The sequence below is a fragment of the Lepus europaeus genome, chromosome 6, assembly GCF_033115175.1.
Source record: "Lepus europaeus isolate LE1 chromosome 6, mLepTim1.pri, whole genome shotgun sequence".
Lineage (NCBI taxonomy): Eukaryota > Metazoa > Chordata > Mammalia > Lagomorpha > Leporidae > Lepus > Lepus europaeus.
In genome coordinates, this window is record NC_084832.1 from 66,313,993 (window position 1) to 66,329,796 (window position 15,804).

Genomic DNA, 15,804 nt, shown 5'->3' on the forward strand with positions numbered 1-15,804 from the left:
TAGGTTTTCTAGTCCATTAATCCTCTGTTCTCTCTCAGGGATTCCCATAACTTGGATATTTATTTGTTTGGTAGTTTCCCAATGGTCTCATAGACTGTCTTCATTTTATTTGTCTTTTTACTTTTTTGTTTGTTTGTTTTGATGACTGAGATGATATTCTAAATGACCTGTATTCAAATTCAGATATTCTTTCTTCTGTTTGATCAAGTCTGTTGTTGAGGCTTTCAACTGTATTTTTTATTTGATCTGGTGAGTTCATTCCCAAGATTTGTTTGCTTCCTCTTCAGGATGTCTACCTCCTTCCTGAATATCTCATTGATTTTGTGCATTGTTTTCTAATTTTTTTTTGACTATTTGTCTGTGTTCAGTTGTATCTCTTTCAACATCCATAATTCTTTTGAATTCTTTCTCAGGCACTTCATCATTCTTTGGGATCTGATACAAGAATGGTATTTTGTTCCAGATATACATGTGTACACAGATATACATGTGTATACTAAAACTATGGTCAGAGCATGGATGCACACACACACACAAACACACACACATTATATACACAGAAGCCATGAAAAGAAACAGAGGTCAAGATATATAATATTTACTATGAGGAGTATCCTTAGCAACATAGACTATATTTGACATAATTTAAATCTTCTCAGTATAGGATCTGTAAATAACTTCAATTTATATATATATAATTTATATATATATGAATGTATATATATTATATATGATTATAATTATGTTATTATATATTATTATATAATATATAATCTGTTATAATATATATATTGGAGGGTGCCACAGGCTTAGGCCTGCATTACTTGACTGTAATGGAGAAGAAAAGTGAATCCTGTATGAAAGTAGGAAGGCGATGGAGAGACTTGAGAATTGGGAACATAGGTGGTATGGAATGATGTATACCAAAAGTAAATTGAATTCAAAGTAAATGCTGAAAAACAAACGTTGGGGCTGGTGCTGTGATGCATTGGGTCAAGCTACCAGTTGCAACACTGGCATCCCATATCAGACTTATGGTTTGAGTCCTGGCTGTACCAGTTCTGATCCTGATCCTGCTCCCTCTCAATGCTTCTGTCAAGTAATTCAGTCCCTGCCACCTACATAGGAGACCCAGATGAAGTTCCTGGCTTCAGGCTTTGTTCTAGCCTAAGGCCAGCCATTGCAAGCATCTGGTGAGTAAACCAGTAGCTGCAAGATGTCTCAATGTCTCCATCTCTGGGATTCTGTCTTTCAAATAAAAAAAACTAATGCATAAGAAGTTTTAAGTTGGAGTCATTCCTTGGAATTTAGGTAATAATTAAGAGGTTTACATAATCCAGAAGCCTTGTGATTTTCACAGGATGTAGCTACCTCTTAGTGGAATTGATGATTTCTTTTTCTTTTAATCTTATTTCTGTATTTGAAAGGCAGAAGTACAATGAGGGGGCCAAAACAGAGATTTGTCCTCTGCAGTTTCCCTCGCTAGATGGCCCCGTTAGCTGGTGTGAGACTGGGCAAAAACCAGGAAGCCAGAGCCTCCTTTCAGGTCTCCCATGTGGGTTCAACTGTTCAAGGACTTAGACCATCTGCTACTTTCCCAGGCACATTTGGCAAGGAGCTTGATTGGAAGTGGAGCAGCCAAGTAGTGATCAAGCACCAACTGAGATGCCAGTGTCCTAGGTGGCAGCTTAACCTATGCCACTACACTGGCCCCCATAAAGTTTCATTTCTAATAAATACACACCTATAACATGACCATCTGGAGATCAACCAGTCCATGTCCAGAATAACTGTAGTTACTTGAGCAAAAATGATAAGATAAAATCTTGTGTGATTTCTGACTTTGTATCTTTATATTCCCTTAGCTCACAGCCAAATGAATCAACATCCATTACTTTTGTGGAATCCGTCAATGATAGGTGAGTGAAAAACAATTTCAATATGTGTATATGCATACATGTGATGTTCCACTTGTGTTTTCTTTTTTTAAGTCTTCTTTCTTACTTGAAAGATGGAAATAAAAGGAGGGATGGGGCAGAGAGATCTGTCCTCTGCAGGTTCCCTCGCTAGCTGGCCCCATTAGCTGGTATGGGACTGGGCAAAAGCTAGGAAGCCTAACCACCTTTCAGGTCTCCTAGGAGAGTGCAATGGCCCAAGCATTTAGACTTTCTTCTGCTGCTTTCCAGGGACATTTGGCAAGAAGCTTGGTTGCAATTGGAGCAGCCAAGTAGTGATCAAGCACCAACTGAGATACCAGTGTCCTTCCTAGGTGGCAGCTTAACCTATGCCACTACACTGGCCCCCATAAAGTTTCATTATAACATGATCATCTGGGGATCAACCAGTTCATGTCCAGAATAACTGTAGTTACTTGAGCAAAAATGATAAGATAAAATCTTGTGTGATTTCTGACTTTGTATCTTTATATCTCTTAGCTCACAGCCAAATGAATCAACATCCATTACTTTTGTGGAATCCGTCAATGACAGGTGAGTGAAAAACAATTTCAATATGTGTATATGCATACATGTGATGCTTCTTTTGTGTTTTCTTTTTTTAAGTTATTTCTTACTTGAAAGATGGAAATACAAGGAGGGATGGGGCAGAGAGATCTGTCCTCTGCAGGTTCCCTCGCTAGCTGGCCCCATTAGCTGGTATGGGACTGGGCAAAAGCTAGGAAGCCTAACCGCCTTTCAGGTCTCCTATGTGAGTGCAATGGCCCAAGCATTTAGACTTTCTTCTGCTGCTTTCCAGGGACATTTGGCAAGAAGCATGGTTGGGATTGGAGCAGCCAAGTAGTGATCAAGCACCAACAGAGATGCCAGTGTCCTAGGTGGCAGCTTAACCTATGCCACTACACAGGCCCCCATAAAGTTTCATTATAACATGATCATCTGGGGATCAACCAGTTCATGTCCAGAATAACTGTAGTTACTTGAGCAAAAATGATAAGATAAAATCTTGTGTGATTTCTGACTTTGTATCTTTATATTCCCTTAGCTCACAGCCAAATGAATCAACATCCATTGCTTTTGTGGAATCCGTCAATGACAGGTGAGTGAAAAACAATTTCAACATGTGTATATGCATACATGTGATGTTCCACTTGTGTTTTCTTTTTTTAAGTCTTCTTTCTTACTTGAAAGATGGAAATACAAGGAGGGATGGGGCAGAGAGATCTGTCCTCTGCCGGTTCCCTCGCTAGCTGGCCCCATTAGCTGGTATGGGACTGGGCAAAAGCTAGGAAGCCTAACCGCCTTTCAGGTCTCCTATGTGAGTGCAATGGCCCAAGCATTTAGACTTTCTTCTGCTGCTTTCCAGGGACTTTTGGCAAGAAGCTTGGTTGGAATTGGAGCAGCCAAGTAGTGATCAAGCACCAACGGAGATGCCAGTGTCCTTCCTAGGTGGCAGCTTAACCTATGCCACTACACTGGCCCCCATAAAGTTTCATTTCTAATAGAAATACACACCACTATAACATGACCATCTGGGGATCAACCAGTTCATGTCCAGAATAACTGTAGTTACTTGAGCAAAAGTGATAAGATAAAATCTTGTGTGATTTCTGACTTTGTATCTTTATATCTCTTAGCTCACAGCCAAATGAATCAACATCCATTACTTTTGTGGAATCCGTCAATGACAGGTGAGTGAAAAACAATTTCAATATGTGTATATGCATACATGTGATGTTTCACTTGTGTTTTCTTTTTTTAAGTCTTCTTTCTTACTTGAAAGATGGAAATACAAGGAGGGATGGGGCAGAGAGATCTGTCCTCTGCAGGTTCCCTCGCTAGCTGGCCCCATTAGCTGGTATGGGACTGGGCAAAAGCTAGGAAGCCTAACTGCCTTTCAGGTCTCCTAGGAGAGTGCAATGGCCCAAGCATTTAGACTTTCTTCTGCTGCTTTCCAGGGACATTTGGCAAGAAGCTTGGTTGAGATGCCAGTGTCCTAGGTGGCAGCTTAACCTATGCCACTACACTGGCCCCCATAAAGTTTCATTTCTAATAGAAATACACACCACTATAACATGACCATCTGGAGATCAACCAGTCCATGTCCAGAATAACTGTAGTTACTTGAGCAAAAATGATAAGATAAAATCTCGTGTGATTTCTGACTTTGTATCTTTATATCTCTTAGCTCACAGCCAAATGAATCAACATCCATTACTTTTGTGGAATCCGTCAATGACAGGTGAGTGAAAAACAATTTCAATATGTGTATATGCATACATGTGATGTTTCACTTGTGTTTTTTTTTTTTTAAGTCTTCTTTCTTACTTGAAAGATGGAAATACAAGGAGGGATGGGGCAGAGAGATCTGTCCTCTGCAGGTTCCCTCGCTAGCTGGCCCCATTAGCTGGTATGGGACTGGGCAAAAGCTAGGAAGCCTAACCACCTTTCAGGTCTCCTAGGAGAGTGCAATGGCCCAAGCATTTAGACTTTCTTCTGCTGCTTTCCAGGGACATTTGGCAAGAAGCTTGGTTGCAATTGGAGCAGCCAAGTAGTGATCAAGCACCAACTGAGATCCAGTGTCCTTCCTAGGTGGCAGCTTAACCTATGCCACTACACTGGCCCCCATAAAGTTTCATTATAACATGACCATCTGGGGATCAACCAGTTCATGTCCAGAATAACTGTAGTTACTTGAGCAAAAGTGATAAGATAAAATCTCATGTGATTTCTGACTTTGTATCTTTATATTTCTTAGTTCACAGCCAAATGAATCAACAACCATTACTTTTGTGGAATCCGTCAATGACAGGTGAGTGAAAAACAATTTCAATATGTGTATATGCATACATGTGATGTTCCACTTGTGTTTTCTTTTTTTAAGTCTTCTTTCTTACTTGAAAGATGGAAATACAAGGAGGGATGGGGCAGAGAGATCTGTCCTCTGCAGGTTCCCTCGCTAGCTGGCCCCATTAGCTGGTATGGGACTGGGCAAAAGCTAGGAAGCCTAACCGCCTTTCAGGTCTCCTATGTGAATGCAATGGCCCAAGCATTTAGACTTTCTTCTGCTGCTTTCCAGGGACATTTGGCAAGAAGCTTGGTTGCAATTGGAGCAGCCAAGTAGTGATCAAGCACCAACGGAGATGCCAGTGTCCTAGGTGGCAGCTTAACCATGCAACTACACTGGCCCCCATAAAGTTTCATTTCTAATAGAAATACACACCACTATAACATGACCATCTGGAGATCAACCAGTTCATGTCCAGAATAACTGTAGTTACTTGAGCAAAAATGATAGGATAAAATCTCGTGTGATTTCTGACTTTGTATCTTTATATTTCTTAGCTCACAACCAAATGAATCAACAACCATTACTTTTGTAGAATCCGTCAATGACAGGTGAGTGAAAATCAATTTCAATATGTGTATATGCATACATGTGATGCTTCTTTTGTGTTTTTTTTTTTTTTTTAATTTTTGACAGGCAGAGTGGACAGTGTTAGAGAGAGAGACAGAGAGAAAGGTCTTCCTTTGCTGTTGGTTCACCCTCTAATGGCCGCCGCGGTAGCGCGCTGCGGCCGGCGCACCGCGCTGATCCGATGGCAGGAGCCAGGTGCCTCTCCTGGTCTCCCATGGGGTGCAGGGCCCAAGCACCTGGACCATCCTCCACTGCACTCCTTGGCCACAGCAGAGAGCTGGCTGGAAGTGGGGCAACCGGGACAGGATCGGTGCCCCGACCGGGACTAGAACCCGGTGTGCCGGCGCCGCAAGGTGGAGGATTAGCCTGTTGAGCCACGGCGCCGGCTGTGTTTTCTTTTTTTAAGTCTTCTTTCTTACTTGAAAGATGGAAATACAAGGAGGGATGGGGCAGAGAGATCTGTCCTCTGCAGGTTCCCTCGCTAGCTGGCCCCATTAGCTGGTATGGGACTGGGCAAAAGCTAGGAAGCCTAACTGCCTTTCAGGTCTCCTAGGAGAGTGCAATGGCCCAAGCATTTAGACTTTCTTCTGCTGCTTTCCAGGGACATTTGGCAAGAAGCTTGGTTGAGATGCCAGTGTCCTAGGTGGCAGCTTAACCTATGCCACTACACTGGCCCCCATAAAGTTTCATTTCTAATAGAAATACACACCACTATAACATGACCATCTGGAGATCAACCAGTCCATGTCCAGAATAACTGTAGTTACTTGAGCAAAAATGATAAGATAAAATCTTGTGTGATTTCTGACTTTGTATCTTTATATCTCTTAGCTCACAGCCAAATGAATCAACATCCATTACTTTTGTGGAATCCGTCAATGACAGGTGAGTGAAAAACAATTTCAATATGTGTATATGCATACATGTGATGTTTCACTTGTGTTTTTTTTTTTTTAAGTCTTCTTTCTTACTTGAAAGATGGAAATACAAGGAGGGATGGGGCAGAGAGATCTGTCCTCTGCAGGTTCCCTCGCTAGCTGGCCCCATTAGCTGGTATGGGACTGGGCAAAAGCTAGGAAGCCTAACCACCTTTCAGGTCTCCTAGGAGAGTGCAATGGCCCAAGCATTTAGACTTTCTTCTGCTGCTTTCCAGGGACATTTGGCAAGAAGCTTGGTTGCAATTGGAGCAGCCAAGTAGTGATCAAGCACCAACTGAGATCCAGTGTCCTTCCTAGGTGGCAGCTTAACCTATGCCACTACACTGGCCCCCATAAAGTTTCATTATAACATGACCATCTGGGGATCAACCAGTTCATGTCCAGAATAACTGTAGTTACTTGAGCAAAAGTGATAAGATAAAATCTCATGTGATTTCTGACTTTGTATCTTTATATTTCTTAGTTCACAGCCAAATGAATCAACAACCATTACTTTTGTGGAATCCGTCAATGACAGGTGAGTGAAAAACAATTTCAATATGTGTATATGCATACATGTGATGTTCCACTTGTGTTTTCTTTTTTTAAGTCTTCTTTCTTACTTGAAAGATGGAAATACAAGGAGGGATGGGGCAGAGAGATCTGTCCTCTGCAGGTTCCCTCGCTAGCTGGCCCCATTAGCTGGTATGGGACTGGGCAAAAGCTAGGAAGCCTAACCGCCTTTCAGGTCTCCTATGTGAATGCAATGGCCCAAGCATTTAGACTTTCTTCTGCTGCTTTCCAGGGACATTTGGCAAGAAGCTTGGTTGCAATTGGAGCAGCCAAGTAGTGATCAAGCACCAACGGAGATGCCAGTGTCCTAGGTGGCAGCTTAACCATGCAACTACACTGGCCCCCATAAAGTTTCATTTCTAATAGAAATACACACCACTATAACATGACCATCTGGAGATCAACCAGTTCATGTCCAGAATAACTGTAGTTACTTGAGCAAAAATGATAGGATAAAATCTCGTGTGATTTCTGACTTTGTATCTTTATATTTCTTAGCTCACAACCAAATGAATCAACAACCATTACTTTTGTAGAATCCGTCAATGACAGGTGAGTGAAAATCAATTTCAATATGTGTATATGCATACATGTGATGCTTCTTTTGTGTTTTTTTTTTTTTTAATTTTTGACAGGCAGAGTGGACAGTGTTAGAGAGAGAGACAGAGAGAAAGGTCTTCCTTTGCTGTTGGTTCACCCTCTAATGGCCGCCGCGGTAGCGCGCTGCGGCCGGCGCACCGCGCTGATCCGATGGCAGGAGCCAGGTGCCTCTCCTGGTCTCCCATGGGGTGCAGGGCCCAAGCACCTGGACCATCCTCCACTGCACTCCTTGGCCACAGCAGAGAGCTGGCTGGAAGTGGGGCAACCGGGACAGGATCGGTGCCCCGACCGGGACTAGAACCCGGTGTGCCGGCGCCGCAAGGTGGAGGATTAGCCTGTTGAGCCACGGCGCCGGCTGTGTTTTCTTTTTTTAAGTCTTCTTTCTTACTTGAAAGATGGAAATACAAGGAGGGATGGGGCAGAGAGATCTGTCCTCTGCAGGTTCCCTCGCTAGCTGGCCCCATTAGCTGGTATGGGACTGGGCAAAAGCTAGGAAGCCTAACTGCCTTTCAGGTCTCCTAGGAGAGTGCAATGGCCCAAGCATTTAGACTTTCTTCTGCTGCTTTCCAGGGACATTTGGCAAGAAGCTTGGTTGAGATGCCAGTGTCCTAGGTGGCAGCTTAACCTATGCCACTACACTGGCCCCCATAAAGTTTCATTTCTAATAGAAATACACACCACTATAACATGACCATCTGGAGATCAACCAGTCCATGTCCAGAATAACTGTAGTTACTTGAGCAAAAATGATAAGATAAAATCTTGTGTGATTTCTGACTTTGTATCTTTATATCTCTTAGCTCACAGCCAAATGAATCAACATCCATTACTTTTGTGGAATCCGTCAATGACAGGTGAGTGAAAAACAATTTCAATATGTGTATATGCATACATGTGATGTTTCACTTGTGTTTTTTTTTTTTTAAGTCTTCTTTCTTACTTGAAAGATGGAAATACAAGGAGGGATGGGGCAGAGAGATCTGTCCTCTGCAGGTTCCCTCGCTAGCTGGCCCCATTAGCTGGTATGGGACTGGGCAAAAGCTAGGAAGCCTAACCACCTTTCAGGTCTCCTAGGAGAGTGCAATGGCCCAAGCATTTAGACTTTCTTCTGCTGCTTTCCAGGGACATTTGGCAAGAAGCTTGGTTGCAATTGGAGCAGCCAAGTAGTGATCAAGCACCAACTGAGATCCAGTGTCCTTCCTAGGTGGCAGCTTAACCTATGCCACTACACTGGCCCCCATAAAGTTTCATTATAACATGACCATCTGGGGATCAACCAGTTCATGTCCAGAATAACTGTAGTTACTTGAGCAAAAGTGATAAGATAAAATCTCATGTGATTTCTGACTTTGTATCTTTATATTTCTTAGTTCACAGCCAAATGAATCAACAACCATTACTTTTGTGGAATCCGTCAATGACAGGTGAGTGAAAAACAATTTCAATATGTGTATATGCATACATGTGATGTTCCACTTGTGTTTTCTTTTTTTAAGTCTTCTTTCTTACTTGAAAGATGGAAATACAAGGAGGGATGGGGCAGAGAGATCTGTCCTCTGCAGGTTCCCTCGCTAGCTGGCCCCATTAGCTGGTATGGGACTGGGCAAAAGCTAGGAAGCCTAACCGCCTTTCAGGTCTCCTATGTGAATGCAATGGCCCAAGCATTTAGACTTTCTTCTGCTGCTTTCCAGGGACATTTGGCAAGAAGCTTGGTTGCAATTGGAGCAGCCAAGTAGTGATCAAGCACCAACGGAGATGCCAGTGTCCTAGGTGGCAGCTTAACCATGCAACTACACTGGCCCCCATAAAGTTTCATTTCTAATAGAAATACACACCACTATAACATGACCATCTGGAGATCAACCAGTTCATGTCCAGAATAACTGTAGTTACTTGAGCAAAAATGATAGGATAAAATCTCGTGTGATTTCTGACTTTGTATCTTTATATTTCTTAGCTCACAACCAAATGAATCAACAACCATTACTTTTGTAGAATCCGTCAATGACAGGTGAGTGAAAATCAATTTCAATATGTGTATATGCATACATGTGATGCTTCTTTTGTGTTTTTTTTTTTTTTTAATTTTTGACAGGCAGAGTGGACAGTGTTAGAGAGAGAGACAGAGAGAAAGGTCTTCCTTTGCTGTTGGTTCACCCTCTAATGGCCGCCGCGGTAGCGCGCTGCGGCCGGCGCACCGCGCTGATCCGATGGCAGGAGCCAGGTGCCTCTCCTGGTCTCCCATGGGGTGCAGGGCCCAAGCACCTGGACCATCCTCCACTGCACTCCTTGGCCACAGCAGAGAGCTGGCTGGAAGTGGGGCAACCGGGACAGGATCGGTGCCCCGACCGGGACTAGAACCCGGTGTGCCGGCGCCGCAAGGTGGAGGATTAGCCTGTTGAGCCACGGCGCCGGCTGTGTTTTCTTTTTTTAAGTCTTCTTTCTTACTTGAAAGATGGAAATACAAGGAGGGATGGGGCAGAGAGATCTGTCCTCTGCAGGTTCCCTCGCTAGCTGGCCCCATTAGCTGGTATGGGACTGGGCAAAAGCTAGGAAGCCTAACTGCCTTTCAGGTCTCCTAGGAGAGTGCAATGGCCCAAGCATTTAGACTTTCTTCTGCTGCTTTCCAGGGACATTTGGCAAGAAGCTTGGTTGAGATGCCAGTGTCCTAGGTGGCAGCTTAACCTATGCCACTACACTGGCCCCCATAAAGTTTCATTTCTAATAGAAATACACACCACTATAACATGACCATCTGGAGATCAACCAGTCCATGTCCAGAATAACTGTAGTTACTTGAGCAAAAATGATAAGATAAAATCTTGTGTGATTTCTGACTTTGTATCTTTATATCTCTTAGCTCACAGCCAAATGAATCAACATCCATTACTTTTGTGGAATCCGTCAATGACAGGTGAGTGAAAAACAATTTCAATATGTGTATATGCATACAAGTGATGTTTCACTTGTGTTTTCTTTTTTTAAGTCTTCTTTCTTACTTGAAAGATGGAAATACAAGGAGGGATGGGGCAGAGAGATCTGTCCTCTGCAGGTTCCCTCGCTAGCTGGCCCCATTAGCTGGTATGGGACTGGGCAAAAGCTAGGAAGCCTAACCACCTTTCAGGTCTCCTAGGAGAGTGCAATGGCCCAAGCATTTAGACTTTCTTCTGCTGCTTTCCAGGGACATTTGGCAAGAAGCTTGGTTGCAATTGGAGCAGCCAAGTAGTGATCAAGCACCAACTGAGATACCAGTGTCCTTCCTAGGTGGCAGCTTAACCTATGCCACTACACTGGCCCCCATAAAGTTTCATTATAACATGATCATCTGGGGATCAACCAGTTCATGTCCAGAATAACTGTAGTTACTTGAGCAAAAATGATAAGATAAAATCTTGTGTGATTTCTGACTTTGTATCTTTATATTCCCTTAGCTCACAGCCAAATGAATCAACATCCATTACTTTTGTGGAATCCGTCAATGACAGGTGAGTGAAAAACAATTTCAATATGTGTATATGCATACATGTGATGTTCCACTTGTGTTTTCTTTTTTTAAGTCTTCTTTCTTACTTGAAAGATGGAAATACAAGGAGGGATGGGGCAGAGAGATCTGTCCTCTGCAGGTTCCCTCGCTAGCTGGCCCCATTAGCTGGTATGGGACTGGGCAAAAGCTAGGAAGCCTAACCACCTTTCAGGTCTCCTATGTGAGTGCAATGGCCCAAGCATTTAGACTTTCTTCTGCTGCTTTCCAGGGACATTTGGCAAGAAGCTTGGTTGCAATTGGAGCAGCCAAGTAGTGATCAAGCACCAACTGAGATGCCAGTGTCCTATGTGGCAGCTTAACCTATGCCACTACACTGGCCCCCATAAAGTTTCATTTCTAATAGAAATACACACCACTATAACATGACCATCTGGAGATCAACCAGTTCATGTCCAGAATAACTGTAGTTACTTGAGCAAAAATGATAAGATAAAATCTCATGTGATTTCTGACTTTGTATCTTTATATTTCTTAGTTCACAGCCAAATGAATCAACATCCATTACTTTTGTGGACTCCATCAATGACAAGTGAGTGAAAAACAATTTCAATATGTGTATATGTATACACAGGTAAGTATACACTATCCTCAAAATTAAGCTACTACCTGTGAACTGATTGATATACAAAAACACATGTGCATATCACTGAATGTGGTAGGTACTATTGAAAATTAAAAATGAGGCTTCATGTGACAATAATGACTATCTTAGGACTATTAAAAGAGTAGTATATCCAGAGAGAACTAAATATTACTTTAGTCCTTTGTCTTTTAGGGTTTCATTTATATCAGATTATATACATCTCTGTGTGTATATGTTGTGTGTGTATGTGTATGGGTTTATGCATAAGTAACCATCAAAAGGTGCACAGAGTGGCACACATGGTAGCACAGTTGATTGATACTACTTGCAACTTTGGCATCACAGATTGCAGTTCTCGTCCCAGTCTTGGCTGTTGGCTGTCCAATCTAACTTCCTGTTAATGCATGTGGAAGGATGTGGATGATGACTCAACATTAGACCCTGTCACCCACATGGGAAATTGATATGGAGTTTCTGCCTCCTGACATTGCCCTGGTGCAGCCCTTGTCGAAGCCAGTAAAGGACAGCTATATTTCTCTCTGTCTTGCTCTTGCTCTTGCTCTCTCTCTCCCACTCTTTGTCCCTCTGTTTTTCAAGTAAATCTTTTTTCAGAGTTTCATTAAATGAATTTATTTATTAAAATAGTTTAACTCCAAATACAACTGTTGAATTTGTATTGAGTTATAACTACAATTCATGTTTCAATTGACATGTCAAGATTTAACAGCTGACACTGTTTAAAAAAATAAGCTGTTCAATTTTAAATGGTCAGTTGTATTAGAGCTCAACAATTAACTGTGAACTCTATCTCTGGGAAACCCCAAATTAATAATGTTAAATTTGTTTCCAAAACCCACTGCAGTCATTCTTGAAACCCTGATCAAGATTTAACAGATGCACAATGACATGTTAAAAAAAAAACAAAAACTCCCCCCATAGTCTTTAACATTTCATTGGCTATGGAGACAATTAAGCTTAATCATTGCTAACACAAAACTACTGAGAACAAAAAACTGAAAAAAAAAGACAAACAAAAACTCAACATCAACACACAAAACAATTATCTTCATAGGAACACTGAGAACACTCCAACTGGAAAACCCTGAAAGAAAATGCCAGACATCCTTAGGTAACATTTCCTCATATAGGAAAGCAAATATCAGTAGCTTTAAATACAGAAAAGTGATGGCAACTATAGTGATCAGAGGTGAAACTTCAGTCCTAACTCTACAAACCAAAGGAGAAAAATGATAGAAGCACCCTCTGATAGTTTAAAAGATTTTACGTGATACTTTTGATCAGATGCTGGCTGGTTTTCTTGTAAGTTCAACAAAATGAAAGGCAGAGTTACCACTGGCATCACAGCTGAAAAAAACAAAATTTGCAATATTATAGTAAAACAACTTTAAAAAAATGCTGCTCTTGTATAAAAATTAAAACCAAAGGAAAACCTTATCACGATATCTAAAGAAAAAGTGGGTCTTTGGATCAAACCATAATATTTTTAAGGCATGTTAGAAATTCAGGCCGGCGCCACGACTCACTAGGCTAATCCTCTGCCTGCGGCGCCGGTACCCCAGGTTCTAGCCCCGGTTGGGATGCCGGATTCTGTCCCGGTTGCCCTCTTCCAGTCCAGCTCTCTGCTGTGGCCCGGGAAAGCAGTGGAGGATGGCCCAAGTGCTTGGGCCCTGCACCCGCATGGGAGACCAGGAGGAAGCACCCAGCTCCTGGCTTTGGATCAGTGCAGCACGCCGGCCGTAGCGGCCATTTGCACAGTGAACCAATGGAAGGAAGACCTTTCTCTCTGTCTCTCTCTCTCACTATCTAACTCCGCCTGTCAAAAAAAAAAAATGAAAAAGAAATAAATTCAAACTCACCTATCTAGCTGCTAGTCTGATCAGGGCATAGAATAGTGACCCAAGGTCACCAATTTTCCTCTATTGACACCAGTATTTCTTGTGCCAATAAATACAGTCTTCCCATTGTTAAGCTTTGTATTAACATCTCAACAGACAAATTCTCTCAAACTGAGTTTTGTTCATACCAAATGAATACCAATAATAAGAGCACAGGCGGACCCATCTCCAGGTTTTGGAAATCTTTGATATCTTGTCACAAAATGTGTAGGGCTATATGGAAACATTGATCAGGTAGCCAAATCAGTTATTACTAACATCTATCCAGTAAAAGCCCACCTTAGTATCTGAAAGAAACATTTTTAACTAAAACCAAAAATGTAAGATAATCTTTTCCAGCTTACATTTTGCCAAGTCTTTCACATTTTTAACCTATTTATAACATCTGCATAGCAATTCAAAACTAAAACTGCAAAATTTTCATAGTTGCTTCCAAAATGCAATCTTAGTTGTCATAAATTTCTATTAATTATAGAATTCTCAGAAACCAGAACATTCTGGGAAGTTAGAAGCTTCAAAACCCCACCAGTTCATTAATGAATATTTCCTATTTCAGTAAACTATACTTCTTGAATCTTTGATTTTCCTGCATTTGAGTCAAATCAACTTTTATATAGTCAAATATATTTTCAATAAAGTTGGTCAAAACTTTCTGTCTTTTACACAAGGAGCTTCATAAAAGAGGATTATAAAAATTATACCAAAGCATGGAAATATTCACAATGGAAACATTCTTGATAGCCATGGTCTGGCTTTAATTTCTTCAGTTTCCTTATCTATGAAAAGTCCTATCCAGCTTTTCTCCTGTCCTCTAACCTTAATGCCAGTTATTAAGCACTTCGGGGAGGAGCAACCAATAATTTCAATAATGTATAAAAGACACTCAACTAATTTAAAAGAAAAAGTCTTTGATACAGCATATTCTGCAGTATAGATTCTCAGTGTAGGCAGTTATTTCCAACTTGTGCCAAATTCTTAGGAACCATAAACACATGCACACACAGCATACACTCTTCTCTCAGCTACACACATAAGACAACAGGTTACTTGCACAAGACTGTGAAACCAAGAAAATTTGGGGTGGTACGTAGATCTCGGGATCAGTGATATAGCAGTTCTGAAGGCTAAATTTATCTCCAGCAGGCCAGCTCAAGAAAATCTTTTGTCAGCTTTAAAAACTCCAGTTAGGGCCGGTGCCGTGGCTCAATAGGCTAATCCTCCACCTGCGGCACCGGCACACCGGGTTCTAGTCCCGGTTGGGGCGCCAAATTCTGTCCCGGTTGCCCCTCTTCCAGGCCAGCTCTCTGCTATGGCCCAGGAAGGCAGTGGAGGATGGCCCAAGTGCTTGGGCCCTGCACCCACATGGGAGACCGGAAGAAGCACCTGGCTCCTGGCTTCGGATCAGCGCGATGCATCGGCCGTGGCACGCTGCAGCGGCCATTGGAGAGTAAACCAACGGCAAAAAAGGAAGACCTTTCTCTCTTTCTCACTGTCTACTCTGTCAAAAAAAAAAAAAAAATCTCCAGTTAGTTGAAAACTCTTCTACACTTGATTGGAAAGCTTATGTACTATTAGTCATGCAAATGATAAATACTTCACAGCTATGAAAACCAAAAATATCAGAGCTTGAGCACCTTTTCAAATCAAAATATTCACTCTAGTTTTAAGTGCCACTTCAGTAATCAGGGCAAAACTATTATACAAAAATACTTATGTAATTCTCCAGGAAAATTAAAGGTAAAAAGCTTTTTTGTCCTTCACCTTCTACTCTGTAATTTATGTTCTATTTTTAAGCCAGAATTATTTCACATGGTTATTCGATTTTTTTTTAAATGTCTGTTAGAAAGCTCTGCTACAGCAAACTGGATTTTCACAGCCTGTTAGTCAAGGGTCACGCCACAACCATAGCCATTAAAGGCAAGGAAGAATTTGCTGCTTTAATCAATGTAAAAGTGCCAGGAATTTGTACTGTCCTGTGAGGTTTCTGCAGATGGGAACACATGGATGCAACATGGCTTCATTTTCTTTACATGATGGTACTAGCTAATTGTTAGTAAGGCAAGGCAATCTCTCCTCATTACAGTTGCTTCCTTCTTGTTGAGTAAAGTAATGCAGACCATCCCTGCTTGGTTGACAGAGGGTGGGTTTGGGGTTTTAATTCTGATCCAACCCTTGTAAGAGCCTCCATTTCCTGTGGCAAAGCACGTGACTTAACAAATTCAAAAGCCAGATTGTGTTTTTATAGAATCTGTACTTTTGTTTGATCAAAGACTGATGTGTGAGTTAGTTCCATGTCAC

The 15,804-nt window shown here is 41.8% G+C and overlaps 1 protein-coding gene across 43 annotated transcripts in view; it reads left to right on the plus strand.

The window, feature by feature from the left end:
• Positions 1–15,804, plus strand: part of LOC133761682 (phosphatidylinositol 3,4,5-trisphosphate 3-phosphatase TPTE2-like) — a 99,190-nt gene that overhangs the window by 18,355 nt on the left and 65,031 nt on the right. For 15 of the 43 annotated variants that reach the window (XR_009866214.1, XM_062194270.1, XM_062194303.1 and 12 more), the window contains 16 exons: positions 1,866–1,919; positions 2,436–2,489; positions 3,001–3,054; positions 3,593–3,646; positions 4,144–4,197; positions 4,714–4,767; positions 5,301–5,354; positions 6,205–6,258; positions 6,775–6,828; positions 7,362–7,415; positions 8,264–8,317; positions 8,834–8,887; positions 9,421–9,474; positions 10,324–10,377; positions 10,895–10,948; positions 11,483–11,536. Coding sequence is in view for 42 of the 43 variants with exons in the window: in XM_062194270.1 (XP_062050254.1) it covers positions 1,866–1,919; positions 2,436–2,489; positions 3,001–3,054; positions 3,593–3,646; positions 4,144–4,197; positions 4,714–4,767; positions 5,301–5,354; positions 6,205–6,258; positions 6,775–6,828; positions 7,362–7,415; positions 8,264–8,317; positions 8,834–8,887; positions 9,421–9,474; positions 10,324–10,377; positions 10,895–10,948; positions 11,483–11,536 (864 nt within the window). In the remaining variant the exon portion in view is untranslated. The remainder of the gene's footprint in view (positions 1–1,865; positions 1,920–2,435; positions 2,490–3,000; positions 3,055–3,592; positions 3,647–4,143; positions 4,198–4,713; positions 4,768–5,300; positions 5,355–6,204; positions 6,259–6,774; positions 6,829–7,361; positions 7,416–8,263; positions 8,318–8,833; positions 8,888–9,420; positions 9,475–10,323; positions 10,378–10,894; positions 10,949–11,482; positions 11,537–15,804) is intronic. The other 28 variants (XM_062194273.1, XM_062194287.1, XM_062194277.1 and 25 more) reach the window with 24 other exon arrangements.